General features: G+C 46.3%; 1 protein-coding gene across 2 annotated transcripts in view; it reads left to right on the top strand.

Annotated features, from left to right (window-relative positions):
* TRPM8 (transient receptor potential cation channel subfamily M member 8) overlaps positions 1-19,920 on the top strand; it is a 184,002-nt gene that overhangs the window by 127,301 nt on the left and 36,781 nt on the right. For both annotated transcript variants that reach the window (XM_075317472.1, XM_075317473.1), the window contains 6 exons: positions 2,408-2,503; positions 9,403-9,532; positions 13,054-13,199; positions 15,698-15,810; positions 18,310-18,526; positions 19,281-19,372. In XM_075317472.1, the coding sequence (XP_075173587.1) occupies positions 2,408-2,503; positions 9,403-9,532; positions 13,054-13,199; positions 15,698-15,810; positions 18,310-18,526; positions 19,281-19,372 (794 nt within the window). The remainder of the gene's footprint in view (positions 1-2,407; positions 2,504-9,402; positions 9,533-13,053; positions 13,200-15,697; positions 15,811-18,309; positions 18,527-19,280; positions 19,373-19,920) is intronic.

The following is a 19,920-nucleotide window of genomic DNA, read 5'->3' as shown; positions in this document are numbered from 1 at the left end:
TGTGGAGGCAAAACCTTCACACATTCACCATTTGCCAAACAACCAGTCTCCATCTTAACACATGAGACACACCCATTCACGGAGGTATGTGACTAACCAGACATATCATTGCCGCTGCTCCAAACCATCAGTCTTCGAGAGCACACCACCCTTGACAAGCAGGAAGCCAGGAGGCAATGGGAGGATGTGCTCCTGAAGACAGAAGATTAGAACACTCCTTTAAGCCCTTTGCACCAAAGCCAGTCTTGACCAAGCCAAGATTTTCAAACCTGACATAAGTCACTTTATGTGGCAGTAACTCAGGAATAGTTCTACATTTTCCATTGATTCTGAGAAAGTTTTTTTTTTCCTGACACATTTACCAAATAGAGGTTGATATGATTTGAATTCATTTTTGAAAATATCAGAAATTTGGTGAAAATTTAGAGAAATTAGCATTTTTTAAATTTAAAATTTGTATGTACTTAAAGGAAATCTGTCAGCAGGTTTTTGATATGTAATCTGAGAGCAGCATAATATAGTGCAAGAAAGCCTGATTCCAGTGATGTATCACTTACTGGGCATGGTGTAATTTTGATACAATCCTTATTTGTCCTGATGTAGATGTAGCAGAGCTAAGACTTCTGGGATTTGTATAACCCGGACCACACCACTAACTGGCACCTTCCAGTGTAAACTGTGAATTGTCAGCAAGCTGCCAATCAGTGGTGTGGGTGGGGTTACAGAAATTAGCCTGACTACCTGGCACGTTAAATTTAGTCCTGTAGTGATAATATCCTGCTGATAATGATTTTTAGGGTGCCGACCTCTGCTGTCAAGTAGAGTTATTATTAAGGGCACAGAAAGAGACACCCAAATACTTCCATGACCTGTTGACTGTCTGGCTCCAAACGTTCCGAGTGTCATGGCTGTATATGACTGCCAACATCATGCTGATTCACAACCGGCTCCCCGCTGCCTAACTGCAGGAATCACCATGATGCCGGCAGTCACACCTATTGAGAGAAGAACCTTGAAGAAGAAGAGCTAGCAGCTGTGTTGACATGGAACAGCTGAATCACTGGTTGGAGCAAGTGGTGGCTTCTGTTAGGAACTACTCTAATTTTTAAGCACACAGTAAAAAAAATAAAGTCCTGGACCACAAAGTGGAAAGAAAAAATGAAAAATTACATTTCTTTTTACTAAAATATTGATTTAGACCTCAATTCTTCATTCTCACAAGGGCAAGAAGAGAAAGTAGATCCAATATTGGTGTGCAATTTCTTACGACCATACTGATATCCCAAAGGTGGTTGGAAACTGCTCTGTGGGCACAGCAGGGCTTAAAAGGGAAGGAGCGCTATTATAGTTTAGGGGCGTACATTTGGTTGGAAGAGATTGTGGATGACATGTTATATTTCTAGACAATGTTAGGTGCGTGAATGGCAATTAATAAATAAAAACAACTAATAACGTCAATTTTAGAACCTTTTTTGGATGAGCATCATGAACAGTTGCTTCACAGAAGTTTAAAAATTGGACCTCAAAATAAAAAAAAAAATAGTTTTCCCATTAAAATGTTGATTTAGCCCCAAATGTTTCATTTTCACAAAAGTAACAGGAAAAAAAAATGCATCAAACAACTTGTTGCACCGCATTTGTGGACAGAAACTACTGTTCGGGCATACTGCTGAGCACTGAAAGGAAGGAGCGACAATATTTTGGCAGATTTGTGCAGATTTTACGTACATATTTTGCTGTCCATATTTCCACACTAAATCTAGATTCCTGTAGTGTGGTGGATGCTGAACAGTGATGTATGTCAAGGGTCTGCCCTCTCTGGCTGCAGTTCTAGCAAACACAGAAGTGGTGTAAATGTAAAAATGTAAACAGATAGGAAAAAAAAGCCCTGGCCAAAAAATGAGGCTAGATGCCAATGAGCGCTCTGGATCCCTGCTCAGCGCTTAGTGGCCTCAGGATGCACATGGAGGTATTGCAAATTACCAAAAAAATTGGGCAGAAACGTCCTGCAACAAAAATTGAGCACAAATGCTGATCAGATACTTGCCTAACTGGTCAGAGTGCAGCAGCTGCAATGTGGGTCAAATTGAGGAGGGAATTAAGGGACAGGGATGGACAGGGTCTGTATCAGAGGTCATGGGGGTGGCAGATAGCAGGGCCATTGATGCCTCCTTGAGGGAAGATACTTTGCAGCAGCCATCTTTACCCAATCAATGTGTCTTTTTAAATGGTGACTGTTATTCGAAACTGGTGCCAGTATGTGGATTTCCAGAAACATCTTCCTGATAAGACACATGACTATGTCGGGACAGGATTAAGGATAATTTTACCAATGTGTTTTTGAACGCAATCATGCAGATAATAAGTTATAATCTGTTTCTATGGTTTTTTTTCCTCCTTTGATTAGGATCTGACGCCAATAATAAAGCATCCTATCCAGGTTCTGTTTATATGGGCCGTACTGCAGAACAAGAGAGAACTGTCTAAAGTAATATGGGAGCAGGTAAGAGCTGTGATCAGTGTCAGACTAAGATGGCTGTAACATTGACTCCGGGGGCCTACTGGTCAACTACCTGGAAATATTACATTCACAAATTGACCTCAGATTCTATATAATATATCTAGTAGTTTGTAAACTTAATGATGAAATTCTTCCTTTATCTGTACATAATGAAACAAGTGTGTTGTGCCAAGTACTGATCATGTTTGTGGGGTAAGTGACATATTACTGCAAAGGGGTCCACCGGAGGATTCTCCTGTCCTCCTGTGGACCAGTCCAAGCCTGGTGTATTGTGCCAACTACTGATCATATTTGGGGGGTAAGTGACATATTATTGCAAAGGGGCCCACCGGAGGATTCTCCTGTCCTTCTGTGGGCCAGTCCAATTCTGGCTGTGATGTACATGTGTAGTTATATTTAACTAGAAGGTGGCCCGATTCTACGCATCGGGTATTCTAGAATTTACGTATTGTGTAGTTCATGTATATATATATATATATATATATATATATATATAGATGTTGTTGTGTGTAGTTACCAAGTGTTTGTGTAGGCGCTGTACATGTTCTGGGTGTTGTCTGGGTGTGACGGGGGGTGAGAGCGGTGTTGTATGTGTGTTGCGTGTGTTGCGTTGTTTGTGGAGTGCTGTGTGTCTGTAGCGTTGTGTGTGTGTTGCGCGGTTTGTGTGTGTGTGGTGTGTTTTGGGGGGAGGTATGTTTTGTGCAATGTGTGTGTTGTGCGGTATGTGCGTATATTTGTGTGTGCAGCGTTGTCTGTGTGTGTGTCTGTGTAGGGCAGTTGTTTGTGGTTCCCAGTGTGTGTGGTGTGTGGTGTGTTGTGCAGTGCGCGCGTGTGTGTGTGTGTGTGTGTGTGCATCAGCCTCTCTTCTCTCAGCCTACCTCTCCCAGCCTCCCTCCTCCCAGCCTCCCTCAGCATCAGCCTCCCTCTCCCAGCCTCCCCAAGCATCAGCCTCCACCAGCATCAGCCTCTCTCCTTCCAGCCTCCCCCAGCATCAGCCTCCACCAGCATCAGCCTCTCTCCTTCCAGCCTCCTCCAGCATCATCCTCCTTCTCCCAGCCTTCCCCAGGATCAGCCTCTCTCCTCCCAGCCTCCGTCCTCCCAGCCTCCGTCCTCCCAGCCTTCCCCAGCATCAGCTTTCCCCTCCCAGCCTCCCTCAGCATCAGCCTTCCCCAGCATCAGCCTCTCTCCTCCCAGCCTCAGCCTCTCTCCTTCCAGCCTCCCCCAGCATCAGCCTCTCTCCTTCCAGCCTCCCTCAGCATCAGCCTCCCCTTCCCAGCCTTCCCCAGGATCAGCCTCTCTCCTCCCAGCCTCAGCCTCTCTCCTTCCAGCCTCCCTCAGCATCAGCCTCCCCTTCCCAGCCTTCCCCAGGATCAGCCTCTCTCCTCCCAGCCTCAGCCTCTCTCCTTCCAGCCTCCCCCAGCATCAGCCTCTCTCCTTCCAGCCTCCCCCAGCATCAGCCTCCCCCTCCCAGCCTTCCCCATGATCAGCCTCTCTGCTCCCAGCCTCCTCCAGCACGCCGTGCTCCTCTGCCGACACTCACACACCCGATCGCATCCACTCACACACACCCGATTGCATCCACTCACACACACCCGATCGCATCCACTCACACACACCCGATCGCATCCACTCACACACACCCGATCGCATCCACTCACACACACAGACACTGACGATATCGCACATACGCGCTCACACTCACAACATCCGGAGATACCACATGCCTCTGGCCATGTGATCCTCCGTCAGGTCCTGGAAGGTCACAACAGCACAGTATCGAGGCCGAGAAGCAAGCGATATCGCCGGATGCTGTGAGTGTGTGGATGCGATGTGAGGTGTGTGTGAGGTGTGTGTGAGGTGTGTGTGAGGTGTGTGTGAGGTGTGTGTGAGAGTGAGTGTGATCTGATGTGTGTGTATGTTTGTGTGTGTGCTGTTATGTGTGTGCGTGTGGATCTTCCGCCGCAGCAGGACCTTGATGCGCTTGTAACCATGCGAGCATGGTTACCAACGTATCCACACCACTCGCGTGCGAGCGGGGGCCGGGGGGGGGGGGTGGGGGTGGGGTACAGTACTCACCTCCGTGACAGCCGTGTCAGTTCGGGGAATGCGCGGGGGGGGGAGGGGGGGGAGTACAGTACTCACCTCCGTGACAGCCGTGTCAGTTCGGGGAATGCGCGGGGGGAGGGAGGGGGCGGGGCCAGAGCTAGCGTGCATTGCGTGAGGGGGCGGGGCATGGCGTGGCCGAATTGCCAATGCCTGCAGGGTGCCGGGGCGAGAGGCCAATCTGTGGGGGGGGCGGAGCCTGGGCGAGCGGCTGGCCAATCCGTGTGGGGGCGCAGCCTGGGCGAGCGGCCAATCGGTGTGGGGGGGCGGGGCCATGGCGAGCCCAGCGGCCAATCAGCTTTGTGTCACCGTAAGGACACAATTTTGGAGCATGACAGACAGACAGATAGACAGACAGACAGACAGACAGAATAAGGCAATTATATATATAGATTACCATACATTACTTACATGTGTAAGTGGAAAGTTTCAACATAATGTATGATCAATTAAATTTACTATAAATGTAAACTTTAACTGGGTCAGGGTCATGAATCATCATAAGAAAATCGTTCAGGAGAGCAGAAATAAGAGCTACAGACCCAACCATGTATTCAGACCAACGTTCTGTGGATGGCAATAGCTGTAATACATAGAAGCTGCAGAAGACAAAGGAAGCTAAAATTGTAACAAAACCTTATTGCAAAAATGCTTTTACATGCATAGAAACAAGATCTGTCACTAAGTTACAAGTTTTTACGCCTATTATAATCCTGCTGCTCCCTTAAATATTCAATTTTTTTGTCTTTTTCTTAGGCCCCATTCACACGCACGTGTCTCTGGTACGTGCTAGGTCCATGCCCGCATGTACCGGAGACACGGGCACACGTAAATGTGATGCCCTGGACTAGCCAGGTAGTCACAGGTAGGCCCTTGCACAACACCTGTCCCCTAAAAAAGTGTCATCAGCCAACCTTAAAACCCTAATCACCTCCCTCAGGGTTTGATGGACACACCAGGGGGCGTGCCCAGGCGGTTGGACATGCCTACCAAGGAGTTCACAAGTCCTGAGGCAGGAAACATGGCAGTTCGGTAGTGAAGTTCTTGTGCAGACGCAGGCCTATGCTCAGGTCTGCCGCATTCTGACAACAGGTGTCTGGGTCGGAGCCCAGTCACCTTTGGCTAGGAGGCATACGGTGGCCTCAGCCTGCAGAAATCGGGAAGACGGCTCGGTGGAACCGTAAGGGACCGGGACAGGGTAGTGGCCCGCCGGTACCGAACCGGGGAACCGACTGGAAACCGGAGCACAAAGGGGGGTACTCAGACCCTGAAACGAGGTCCAGAAACTACTGGACTGAGTTAATTAACTGATTGAGGTCTAGACTTTAGGTCCTTTCCCACCCAAGTCCCGACTGAAGACAGCAGCCCACCAAGAGGGATAAAAAGCCACCGCTCAGGCATAGAGATCCCACGGGCCAGCATCTGCAGGCAACGGGCTCTCCCGACATCCACAAAGCCGGGGAGGGAACTCCCGTCGCTGAAGCGTGGGCAGTCCACAGCTACACAACAAGGTGCAGGACAGAGGCAGAGACCACCAGACCGGGTGGGGGACCAGACGCAGCCGGCTGCGGGCACCGACCAACATCATCTTGGTTTACCAGAAACTCGTGTGGGTCAATCAGCGTGAGTACAACTGTGCCCTCGGGCCGCGCACCACCCTGCCCCACACCAGCCCATCCTTCCCAATCGGGTCCCGGGGCCATCACCCCTGCCCGCGGAGGGGTTAACACCTTGCTGCATAACATCTTCCCCGGGTGCCTAGTAAACAGCAGCGGTGGTGTCCACATTCACCACAACCCGTGGGTGGCGTCACGAACTTAACCAAAACCACGGCCCCGGCCGTAAACCTACGTCCCCTCCAAAGCGCCAGTCCCCTTTCAGAGAGAAGTGACCCCCAGGTCCGGAGGCGCTCAAGCCACCCGCCGACGAGCCCGGATCCGAACGGCTCGGGTGCAGCTGAGCGCGGGGCGGTACATAAACCCATTAAAATCAATGGGTTTATGTACACGCACGTGTGTAGCCATTGGCCCGTGCCTCCGTGTGGAGCAGACGTGTGCCCGTATGCTCCACACGGATGCATGTCCGTTTTTTTCCAGCAGCACGGTTGTCACACTGCCCGCATACGGACCACATGGATGTAGTGTGGATGCGTGTGACACGCGCCGGAGAAAACTCACGTGTCACAGAAAAAATTAACAAAACTTTACTCACCTTCTCCTGCCCTCCTGTCTCTGCCGCTGCTGGCACTTGTTTCCGACCGCAGCTCATTATGCTCATTTAATATTCCCTTCACTGCGGCCGGAAGCAGCAGCAGCGGGGAGTCTGCAGGGCTGGAGACCGAAGTTCAGCACCACGGACAGCGACGCCAGGGACAGGTGAGTTGAAAGTTCCCGTTCTCCGTGTGTTATCATTGATAACGCACGGAGAACACACGTAGTGCCATAAACATGGTACACGGAGGGGAAAACGCACCTTTGACACGTCCGTGAAACATGTGCGTGATTTTCACGGACGTGTGAAGGGGGCCTTAAACTGTTTCATACAATAGATATGAACGTTTTATTTTGTGCTACTTTTTATGGCCTTTATCAGAGAGGCACTGCTCACAGGGCACCCTAAGACACATCTCCAGAGAATACTGATAGCCATGCTCCCTTAGTAAAGACCATGAAAAATAACACTAAATTAAATGCCCATATGTTTTGTGGAGTTAAAAAACTAAACTAAAAAACTTGAACACTAAGGAGAGCAGCAGGAATAATAGAAGAGCAAAAACTGGCTACTTTTTGACCTGATGAAAGCCTCTCTGTAAGAAATCTAGTGAAAGGTCCCTGTAAATAATGTACCTCCTCCCATTTGCTCTGCTCCACTTATTTTTAAACGGGTTTTTTTTAGTTCTATGCTCCTCTGTTCCAAAGCTAAGCCACTCGGTAATAAATAGTGTGACGCCCTGGCAGGAAAAAGGGAGGGGGCGAGAGGAGTTTAGTAGAGTTGTGCTGTAGTCAGTGAAACGCTGACAGGTAGAAGCTTGGAGCTCCCTGGAAAAAGGTGGTAGTCGGGGTTGGAGCCCTGAACTACTGGACTAGGTGACAGTGAGGGCCACAGGCGACGGAGATCCGGTCCCGGGGAACCTGAGGCGACCGAGACAGGGTTGTAGCCCGCCGGTGCCGGGAGAGGGGACCTAGTCCGGAGGTCATTCAAGTGGACTAGTCCAGACAGGAGGGAGACAGACAGAGAAAGAGTGGAAGGAAGGGCCCTGGCTGTACATCTGGGTGTGGGACCCGAAGACACCCGCCAAAGGTGACCGGCCATTTGGCAAGTTGGTTGACAAAACAGACTGTGTGTTTCTTGACCCTCCACATTAGTACAACCTCATCCAGCACCACGACTACCAACTGTAAGTGCTTTACTTCCTGCTTCCTAAAGACTGCTCCCTGCAACCTCTCACCATACCCTGGTCCTGGGGACTACACCTCCCCTACCCGTGGAGGGGATCCCACCTTGCTGCCCTGCTCCATCAGCCCCAGGCACCCACATATAAAGGCAGAGGCGGTGTCACATCCATCACCGCAACCCACGGGTGGCGTCAAAGACAATCTCCCTTGTAAATATCCCTTTTTCACTTGTGGGCGGCGAGCCGCTGCCCGAGCCCGGGACCGGTTCCCACTCGAGCCACAGTAAAGCCCCGGATATGAGCATCCCTGAGCAGCCCCTTTTCTACGGTCTGGCCCCCGCCCGCAACAAATAGCATCCAATAAACAAATGTTTCCTTCAACCAACAAGGTGTATAACACATACATGCTCTGTGGGCATTTGCTTTTTTCTCCTCTATGATGTTGGAAAATCAAAACACAGCCTTATCATAACTGAGAAAAAGCAAACGCCCAGTGAGAAGGTCACAGCGATAGCTTGATTAAGAGTGTTCTTCTGCAATGAGACCCATCTCACAAGAACGCTGAGTATTCCGGAGTCACTGGGTCACGTTTTGCTTTTGGAGAACTCAAGCATAGGGGAGCAGCAATGCTGGAGAGCCGGAGTGCTGGAGCACAGGAGAAAAGAAAGACAGTCCATCGCCTGTAATACAGTCGGGTCAGGCATTCTAATAGCAGGAAGGAACATTGCGACAGTGAATTGAATTGAGAACCTGCCGGACCAGACTGTTACAGGTGATACACTGTGTTGCTTTTCTCCTGTCCTTCGTTAATCCAACTCTCCCACATTTCTGCTCATTACTCCAGTTCTCAGCATGTTCATGTCCAACAAATCTCTCAGGAAAACATGCTGAGCCAGGCTGCAGCTGTGACCTTCTATGTGAGTCTTTACTTTTTCCCTTGTATGATACAGCTGTCTTTTCATTGGTTAGTGTCATAGAGGTGAAAAAGTAAATGAAAACTTGCGTATGGGATTCTCGTTATTAAAGAGCGGCATACATTTGGAACAGAGGGGCACTGATAAAAAAAAGAAAATGTGTTTTAGAGTAGGTGGAGCAGTACCAACAGGAGGACGTAGTCAGATAGAAAAAAATCCAGTAACACCTCCTCTTTAAGTAAAATCTATGCTGCTAAGCTAAACAAAAAATACCAGCTCTATAGAACAGGATGAATTATACACTGGATGTCTTTATAAGTTTTACTGCTTCCTAAAATATCATACTTTTATTTAAAAAAAAAGGGGTTTGATGTTTTTCTTATATTTATTGTAAATCTATTTAGTTATTTAGTGGTGGAAGCTTCTGTTGGAAATGGTACTAGAATAAGATTATGAATGTTTCATTTCAGACAAGGGGATGCACTCTGGCTGCATTGGGAGCAAGCAAATTGCTGAAAAGTTTGGCAAAAGTAAAAAATGACATCAATGCTGCTGGAGAATCAGAAGAGATTGCAAATGAGTATGAAACCAAAGCCGTGGGTAAAGTTTGGTTGAAATGTTATATATAAATAAAACTGAATGAATTACAGAATAGCATTGATTACAACAAGTCATTCATTGTGTAATTATAGGCGTCTTGTATAAATAACCTCATTGGAAGAATGCATTTAATCATTGGTAACATACTTCTACTCAAGGGACCACTTTTACCTTGGTCTGTATAGACTTCATACAATTGTCCCTTGGCTAGACTGAGTAATGATGTACAGAAGATCTAATGAAATGAGCAGAGTGGTATTAATATTTTATGACACTTTTCTTTAAGGATTAAAGCCTTAGACATTATCCCTTAGGTATAAAGACAGCACTTGTAATGTAAACTCACTTCTCAGTTCTGTTGCTAAATGAGATCATTTTATATTGTTAATATAGTTATGAATTCTGAGTGTATAATGTGTTTAGATAAATATTAAACGTAACACATTTACAATTAGCACAATGTAGCAAAGTAATAACACATACAATATGGACAAATGTACATGCAACTCTTTTTCATCATGGAGTTCAAGTTTTTCATTCAGTTCCAATAGCACAAGTGTAAAAAATTCAGCACCTAGCCATACAGTCTGCCTTTACGAAGCAGTCTGTGAGATTCCTGGCTCATCATGCATGCTCTGCCCTTCCTTGGAGACGTATTCCAGTTCTGTGAGATTCCTGGCTCGTCTTGCATGCTCTGCCCATCCTTGGAGACGTCTTCCAGTTCTGTGAGATTCCTGGCTCATCTTGCATGCACTGCTCTTTGAGCACGGCCAAGCCCGTACAACTACGTCCCCCTTTTCATTTGGCGTGTCCACGTGACCCCCGGGTCTAGAGGATCCCTTGAGCCACACAGCGGGTCCAGATCCAAGCAGCCCGGCTACTACAGGCGTGGGGGCAGCACACGATTACAACTCATCCAGCAGACCAAGGACTGGCGTGCAGAGATGCAGGGGATGGTGGCGATCGTGTGAGCCCAGGAGGAACAGGCCTTGCATGAGGAGCAGTGCCAGGAGCAGGTAGGAACCTAAACCTCCCTGGCCCCACCAGCCCCCTCGGCAGCAGAACCAGTGCCATTACCGGCCGCTGACCAGGCAGCGCCACCAGCTTCTTCCTCGGCCACGGACCAGGCCACAACACCTTCGGCCACGGCCAGATCAGACCCAGCCGCATCCCCTTCTCTGGAAGAGAAGGACCCAAGTGTCCCATCTACCCTGGCCAGATCAGACTCGACCGCATCACCTTCTCCGGAAGAGAAGGACCCAAGTGTCCTGTCTATCCCGGCCAGATCAGACCCGGCCCCATCCCCTTCTCTGGAGGAAAAGAACCAAGCTCGACCAGACCAGGCCGTGTCATCAGATGCAGCCCTGGGAGAGCCGACGACCGACAGAGGAGTCGCCGGTGGCCAGGCTGGGTGTCCACCCGCAGACGGGGATCCGGAAGCGGACTGTTCGAGTTTGGCAAGCCTGATCTTCAAGCCAGCATGGGGTGTGGCAACAGCTGGGCAACGAGCTGTCGTGGATGAGGAGGTCCACGAAGCCTGCCAAGCCACCATCCGTCATCTGGCTCGGGAACAAAAGAAGTGGGCGACCCGAAAAAGCAGGTGGAGGCCCATAACTTCCAAGAGAAGCAAAGCCTGCGCCGAGCCAGCTGGGGGGCCCGCGGGGTCTGGTACCAGGGTACCATGGACCGGTTCGACCAGAAACGGGGGAAACGGGGGTGGGGGTTCATCTCTGCATGCTGGGGTCTTTGTCTCCCGCCAGGATGTGCTGGACTACCTGCAGAAGGGACACCCCGACCGTGACCTGCACCCAGGTGACGTGGTCACATATACCCGGCATCATGGGGAGCGGGGCTGGTATGCGTTAGATGTGCAGAAGGTTGCCATACGCCAGCCCCCGCTTCCTCCACTCCTGCCCCATTGTCAAGTCCCCCTACACTGTGGTAGTTGAACCAGGCTACCCAGTTTTGTTGCTCTTGTCTTTTTTAAAATGTTGGCATAAGCCTGCATAGTTAATAAAAATGGACCACAGTCACAGGACTGGTTGTGACAAGAACTGACCTTGTAAATAGTTGCACCAATTGTGTCAATACCAGAGTACAATCCTGCCAGACTCAATAACACCACCAACAGGAGAGGAAAAGGTCGCAAGATGGATCTGTGGTAGAGTCGTCCAAGAGCCGGTCACCATGGAAACTGGTGACCTTCCTCCTTTTTTTTGGTTTTGGTTTTGGGAACCAGGACCTTTGGGTGGTGGGTGACAGGGGGAGTACTCAAGTTTGCAATGGTTCAAGAAATGCCTCCCCTGCGTGGGAAGAATGTTAATGTTTTAATGTTTTGAAAAAAAAAATATATAATGTGTGTTAAACCTGTATTACTCTTTTGCAGCCCAAGGATGTGCTGTGTTTAACCAAGGGGGAATGTAGCTCCCCTGAATCCCTCAGGGTACTACTAGGTACTGCATCTGGACAAAGATGCAGAGCCTACCCCCTGGGACATGGAAGACCAGTGCTGGTACCACCAAAACACATAACATCCCCAGTTTCCCACTCCCCATTAGGGATGACTGACCCAATGGATGGCCACCCAGAGGTGGAGCCAGTCCAGTCCACTAGAAAGCAGCCTGGTGAGAGGGGACAAACAGACAAAGACACTCTGTCAGACAGAGAGTTCGGTAGTGACAGTTGAAGGGGACGGACGTGTCTCCAGACGGGGTCGTGTAACACTGAAGTAGGTGGCTAGGAGAGTAGTTGCCAGAGACGGTACAGCCAGGTACCTCTTTAACCAGAGCACCGACAGGGCACAGGGCCCTAGGTCAGACGACAGCTTCAGGCAACCTGACAAATACCTGAACAGTGAGGACACCTTCACGGACCTCACTGACCCAAGAATCCGGGGGCACCATCAGTAAAGATTGAGCCAGGGACCGGAACAGAACACCGACCCTACAGGGTTCGCACTGCCCGCCGTACGGACGAGAGACTGCCGACAGACAGTAAGGGACCCACAAACGCTCCAGGCTATGGGGTCCCACCAACAAGTGAGAGGCGCCTGGGAAAGAGATTACCAGGTCACCACACCGGCACTAGGACAAAAGGGACCAGGGGTCTGAACCAGCCGTCCTCAGGGCCACAGCTCAACAACACTGCCCTGGGCGACACACTGGCATTTGGGAAATATAAATAATTTTGGTTCCTAATTGACCTAAAACAGGAAAGGTTAATTCTGATTTCATGTCAAATAGTGAGAAAAACATGCAAATGTGTCTTTATAGATAATGTATGGAAACTCCTAATTTCAACTTTATACTGTATGGAGAGCTGTGTGGGGTCACAGTTGGGGATAATACAGTGTTGGTAGGGTCAATATATTGTGTGTGTGGAGGGTACTGTGGAGGAATTCACTGTGCTAGTATCATACAGTATTTGGAAGGGAAAGGGTAATTTTGCTGGCATAATAAGACTTATTTTTTAAGGCCTTTATCTTTGTATTACATCTGACCGTAATTCTGTTACTGGCTTAGAACTCTTCACGGAGTGTTACAGTAATGATGAAGATTTGGCAGAGATGCTGCTAGTCTATTCCTGTGAAGCGTGGGGTAAAAGTAACTGTCTTGAGATGGCAGTTGAAGCAAAAGACCAGCAATTTATAGCACAGCCAGGGGTACAGGTAAGAGACATCAAAATCTTAATGTAAGGATGTAACATACTTCAGGGTATAAAGGCTTTAAAGGATTATTCCCATCTCCATGTTCCTATCCTAATATGTAGTAGGTATAATAATAATAATTTTAGCAAATACCTCCAATTAAAAATGTAGTATAGTTCTCCTGATTAGCTATGTCTTATACCTCATGTGCAGGGCATTGCAGCTTGGGTATCCATGGTTACAACAACAAGCAACTAACTGTCACTATATAAGTGGACATAACCATGGATATCTAAGCTGTACATGAGGTAAGAGACATGGCTATATCAGGAGAACTATAGTACATTTCCAATTAGAGTCATTTGCTAATATTATTATGTCTACTACATATTGGGATAGGATCTTGGAGATGGGAATACCCCTTTAAGACATAACGTTATGTCTTTACTTTTTCCTAAGAACAATCTTGACTTCACTTAAAGAGTAACAATCTTTGTAATATATCTTATCAGATAAATCTGCTTATGTGTCCTCCTGGGCTGATCATTTCCAATTCATGGGTGAAATCTGTAAAATCTGTTTTTCTTTGAATAGAAATTTTCAAATTACTGAGATAGAAGATGACAGTTGGTGCCATAAAGTTCTATGGAGAGGGCGGAGCTAGAGGCAGATACAGATATTCTACTACCAGTTTACATGAAATGACAGATACACTTTAACCTCTTAATGACCACTAGTTGGCAGAGGATGAATGGATATGGCTCAATAGGTGAGCCCACTTTACTCCCAGCAGATGATGGCTGTCATTCAGCCATCATCTGCCTCTAACAACCATGAGTGTACCATTACACCTTCTGTGGCTTTTAACTTGTTAAATGCTTGTGTCATTCTTTGACAGTGGCATTTCTAACACGTGTCTCAAGGGGCGCACCGTTCTTGGCATCCATCGGCACCCCATGACGCGATCGGGAGGCTCTGATGAGTTGTTATGATGGCCAGGGGTCTGCTTAAGAGCCCCATGCCTATTATGACAGCTCTTCTGTGAACGCCAGCTTCTGGTGATAGTAGACTGTAACTTATGCTGTACACAGTAGTACTGTGATATTTCTGTATACACTGTAATACAAGTAATTAAATGATCACAGGTTCAAGTCTCCTAAGGGAATTAACAAATACAGTAAAAAGTAAAAGTTTAAAATGAATGTAAAAGAAAACAATAAAAATTCAAATCATATCACTTTCCCCCATTAAAAAAAAAAAATTGAGATTTTTATTTTAAAAGTACACATATGTGGTACAGATAAAATATATCTTTGTACCATGTTAGCGAGTAGAGATAAAAAATTGTTTAAAAGAACTGAAGGTTGATACCTTTTAATGGCTAACTGAAAAGATGGTAATAATAGCAAGCTTTCGAGACTGCTCAGGTCTCTTCTTCAGGCTCAATAGGTCACCACATCACCACATCCGGAAAAGTCTGCTCGATCAAATTATAAAATTAATTAACCCGCCCGGTAAACGCTGGGAAGAAAAAAAATCGAAATACCAAAATTGAGTTTTCTTGCTCTTCACAACTCAAAAAAAAAAAATCAGTAAGAACCAATCAAAATGTCAGTTCTAATAGTATGAATAAAAATATCAGGTCTCCAGGCAAAAAAAAACCAGTCACCAAGCTCCATCAGCCAAAAGATGAAAACATTACGAGTCTCGGTAAATGACGACACAAGCTTTTTTTCCGAATTTTTTTTTCCACCACTTAATTGAAAAAAAAAAAAAAAAGAAATGCAAGTTTGGTATCACCGTAATCGTACTGACCTGGAGAATCATATTTTCGGGTTATTTTTACTGGACAATGAACGCCGTAAAAACAAAATACCACTCACAAAATGCGGAATTGCATTTTTTCGCAATTTTACCCCATTTGGAATTTTATTTCCCATTTGCCAGTACATTATATGGTAAAATAAATGTTGTAATTCAAAAGTACAACTCGTTCTGCAAAAATCAAGCAGTCACAATATCTATGTGGGTAGAAATATTAAAAGTTATGGCTCTTGGGCAAAGGAGAGGAAGAAATGAAAGTTCATGAATTAAAAATCACCTGGTCTTTAAGGGGTTAAAGAGGATCAACAAGTATTGTGTTTTGTGTTCTTACTTTTATTTTTTAAATATACCATATGGTTCCAAAGATATATATATATATATATATATATATATATATATATATATATTTTTACTTAGTTCTAATTTTTATGGTTTTTACCAAGGAGGAACTTATGCGAAGCCGGCTAAAGACATGTTCCCAGAGAATCCTGTGAGCATCTCCCCTTTGTAAAGACCATAAAAAATAGCGCTGAATATAAACTCCCATATTTATGGAACCATTTGGCGGATTTATAAAAAAACTGAATTTCATAAAACAACTTTTCTAGAGGAACATACCATAAATACGTCATGTGATTTATATGATTTACAACCCGACCACCGTCTAATTTCCTCTTTCTTCTTCCCTGACTTAGAACTTTCTTTCAAAGCAATGGTATGGAGAAATTTCTAGAGATACCAAGAACTGGAAAATCCTCATGTCCCTTTTCTTTTTTCCACTCATCTGCTGTGGCTTCATATCATTTAGGTATGTAAACGTGTTGCATATTGTAAAATTTCCCATAGATTGGTTACTGGTGTGTGGTCTATAAAAACTGCAACCGGTATACATAAAAGACAAAACCAAGAGATAGAAATATAACAACAAACTGCCTTGATTTATCAATAAAAACAATGATAAGGATAAAATTACAAAATGTCAGATAGGTAATAAACACAGGATGACCACAAAGATGTCATGCGGTGTTCGGCTCCACACTCGTGGGGTGCACAACGACGGCATCAGAGTCTGTTCACATTGTAGAGTCTGACAGGTAACCTGATGTCTCCTACTTGCTCAGCCAGAGCTGGGCGTCGGCTGATTCATTTCTATTTCTCCCCAGCCCTGCAGGAGTTAATTCCTGTGGCTTGGTGTGTGGCTCCTGGGAGCTCAGTTTGCTGATTGCCACCCACAGCCATCTCCTTCCTATTTAAGGGATGGGAGTTTGTTTCTGTGAGCCAATAATAACTTCTGCATAGCTCCAGTGATTCCTGTCTTTTGTGGTGATTCAGTTCTTGTAACCTGTATTTTGCTATTGGTTTGCTAGTGATGTGAAAGTTTCACTGTTGTGTGTTTCCTTCCTTTTTTCTTGATTCCCTCTATACACGTATAGTCTCTCCCTCATGTTTGAGTGCATGTATACAAGTTTTGGTTCTCCCTTCACCCTGTCATTTTCATGGGGTTTTGTTACTGTGTTTTCTGGCCCGTCCCAAGGGTGGGGGAGAGGGGGAGTAAGATCAGAACTCGGCCAGAAATCACGGTCATGCTGGGGGCTCAAACCTTGCTACCATCAAGCGTAACTCTGATATAAGGGACAATGCAGGGTCTCTAGTCTGAATGTAAGTCTAGGAGCCCTGTGCAGTCATTTCATACTCTGTGAAAAAAGATGGAGATATACAGAAAAGACCAGCAGCCAATGATAAACCTAAAAACAGTTTCTATACTCTCATTGTCGCATTCAGACATCATTGGTCCTTTCTGTTTATATCTATCTTTGGTGGCATTTATTACTGATCTGACATCTTTGAAATGTTATCATTATTTTCTATTATAGATTTAGACTTTTTGTTTTTATATTTCTTTCTCACAGGTTGACTTTTTGTGTACTAGTTGCTGTTTTTGTAGGAGTGCTGTATCTTTTGAATAATCTTTTCTGCTTTATTGATTAGGGCTTGTGGTTTACTACAAATATTTAAAAAAAACTGACCTGCACATCCAACAAGTGTGAATAGGCGCTAGCTGAAAACACATACCGTGTTTCCCCGAAAGTAAGACAGTGTCTTACATTCTTTTTACCCCCAAAAGTGCCACTATGTCTTACTTTCGGGGTATGTCTTATATTGGAAAAAATCCCACAGCAATCGCAGCAAGTCTCCATGCAATGTACCGTATGGGGACTTGCCGCGATTGCGCCCTAAGTGTACCGCAAGTTTAGGAGACTTAACCAACAGCGGCTGCACATGAGGGCACTGAGGCTGCGTGATTTTGTATGTTGTCCATGGTCCTGATGGACCACGGACAACATTACTGCAACATTTCAACATTTCTCGGTAGCCGAGCGTTCAGCTGAGCGCCCGACCGCCGGCATGTGTCAGCTCTCAGCTGAGCGCTCAGCCGCCGGCATGTCAGGGCGTTCAGCTGAGCGCCAGACCGCCGGCATGTGTCAGCTCTCAGCTGAGCGCTAAGCCGCCGGCATGTCAGGGCGCTCAGCTGAGCGCCCGACCGCCGACATGTGACAGCTTTCAGCTGAGCGCTCTGCCGCCGGCATGTCAGGGCGCTCAGCTAAGCGCTTGGCCGCCGGCATGTTAGGGCGCTCAGCTGAGCGCTTTGCCGCCGGCAAGTCAGGGCGCTCAGCTGAGAGCTGTCACATGCCGGCGGCATGTCAGGGCGCTCAGCTGAGCGCTCGGCCGCCGGCATGTTAGGGCGCTCAGCTGAGCGCTTTGCCGCCGGCAAGTCAGGGCGCTCAGCTGAGCGCTCGGCTGCCGGCATGTCAGGGCTCTCAGCTGAGCGCTCGGCCGCCGGCATGTCAGGGCGCTCAGCTGAGCGCTCGGCCGCTGTAACTGTACTGTAAAGAAGAAAAAAAATAAATAAATACATTTTTACTACGTCTGACTTTCGGGGTACGTCTTACATTAGCCGACCCCCCAAAACCCCCACTACGTCTTACTATCGGGGGTGTCTTACTATCGGGGAAACACGGTAGTAACTGCATACAGCTGCACACTAAAAAGCCAACAATGTATAAGGGAACTCTGGTATTGCATTACTGCTATAGAAATATATGAAAAAAAGAGATATTTAGTTTATGTATTGGCCAATGCATGTAAGTCCGGTTACCACAGCAAGGTAATCTCTGTATACCGGGAACCTAACTTCATATGCCACTACCTGGGTTAAAAACATCCATGTCTGGGCACCTAGACTAAAAGCTAACTTGCTAGTGTGGTGACATTGTAGACTGATATATGATTTTGCTTTTCAATGCAGGAAAAAATCAACAGATAGAGAAAGAAGCATTCTGCTAAATTACTTTGATTTTTTCACCTCTCCTTTTGTGGTTTTCTCCTGGACGGTTATTTTCTATATTGGGTTTTTGCTGTTGTTCGCATATGTCCTTTTGATGGATTTCCAACGATCCCCTACTGGTCTTGAGATTACAGTCTATGTCCTGGTTTTTATATTGTTCTGTGATGAGATAAGACAGGTATGATTCCCTGTTATGTTGATATAAGTGTTTACTTTAAACAATCCCAAAAGGTTTGATTAGATTGAGTTCTGTGTATAACGTTTCTAAAGGCCCAGTCACACACAACGACTTACCAGCGATCCCGACAACGATACGACCTGATAAGGATCGCTGGTAAGTCGCTGGGAGATCGCTGGTGAGATGTCACACAGTCAGGCCTTACCAACGACGCAGTAACGATGAGCGACCTGTATAACGATCTCGGCGGGAGTTGGGACTATGTTAGGAGGTTGTTGGTAGGCGTCAAACACAGCGATGCGTCCTGCCCAGCAGGACATCGCCTTTGAAGAAAATGGTCCGGACCATTCGGCAACGACTAGCGATCTCACAGCAGGGGCCTGATCGCTGGTAGGTGTCACATATAACGAGATCGCTGGCAAGATCATTGCTACATCACAAAAACTGTGACTCAGCAACGATCTCGTTAGTGATCTCGTTGTGTGTGACGGGGCCTTGATGCCATAAGAAGGAAAACATTGCCTAAAATTTTTAATAAACAAACCTGACTCTTACATATTCATAGTTAGCTTATCCTTAGCAGTGACAACTAATTTTATATTTTTACATGTCAAAAAGCATTAAAAACTGCATCAGCGGGCGTCTTCCAGCTGGATCCCCCATATATAATAGGAATAAAACATAGAGATACATAACAATGTCTCATATATACTGCACTTATGGACAAAGCAGCTAAACATTTTTCTATCTACAGATGTATATGAGCGGAATAAAGTATTTTACTGACCTTTGGAACATTATGGATATCTTGGCCATCTTGTATTTTATGGCTGGTATTGTGTTCAGGTAATGATTTTTCTTGCATCTAATCTTCGTATTTACGTCTGGTTTAAAAGCGGAAATCAATCATATACTTCAATCAACATGTAGTTTGGATCCAAAGGAAGCAGAAAAAAATAATGTAAGGCATAAATAATCTTGAGTCTACATATGGCAGAATTAATACTAATAAATGAAGCCAAAGGGACTTTATTTAAGATTACTTTTTTAATGAAAATATATGTCCCTTTAAAAGTAATATAACTCACCCATTGCAGCATTCAGAACATTGCACTGTTGGTAACACAAGATTCTGAAAGTTTCAATAAGGCTATGTGCCCACGTTGTGTTCTGTCCCTGCAGACATTTCTGCAGCGATTTGAACAGCACACATGCGCTTCAAATCGCTGCAGAAATAGTCCGTAATGAAAAGCCGATTTCATGCACTCTGGATGCAGCCTCTCCCATAGACAGAGCGGGACTTGCATCCAAAGTGCACGAAAGAAGTGACATGTTGCTTTTTAGAACGCAGCGCTTCGGCAGCAGCAACGTGGGCATGGATTAGGCACAATCTT

Source organism: Anomaloglossus baeobatrachus, chromosome 7, assembly GCF_048569485.1.
Source record: "Anomaloglossus baeobatrachus isolate aAnoBae1 chromosome 7, aAnoBae1.hap1, whole genome shotgun sequence".
Taxonomy (NCBI): Eukaryota; Metazoa; Chordata; class Amphibia; order Anura; family Aromobatidae; genus Anomaloglossus; species Anomaloglossus baeobatrachus.
This window is presented reverse-complemented; position numbering and strand designations above follow the sequence as displayed.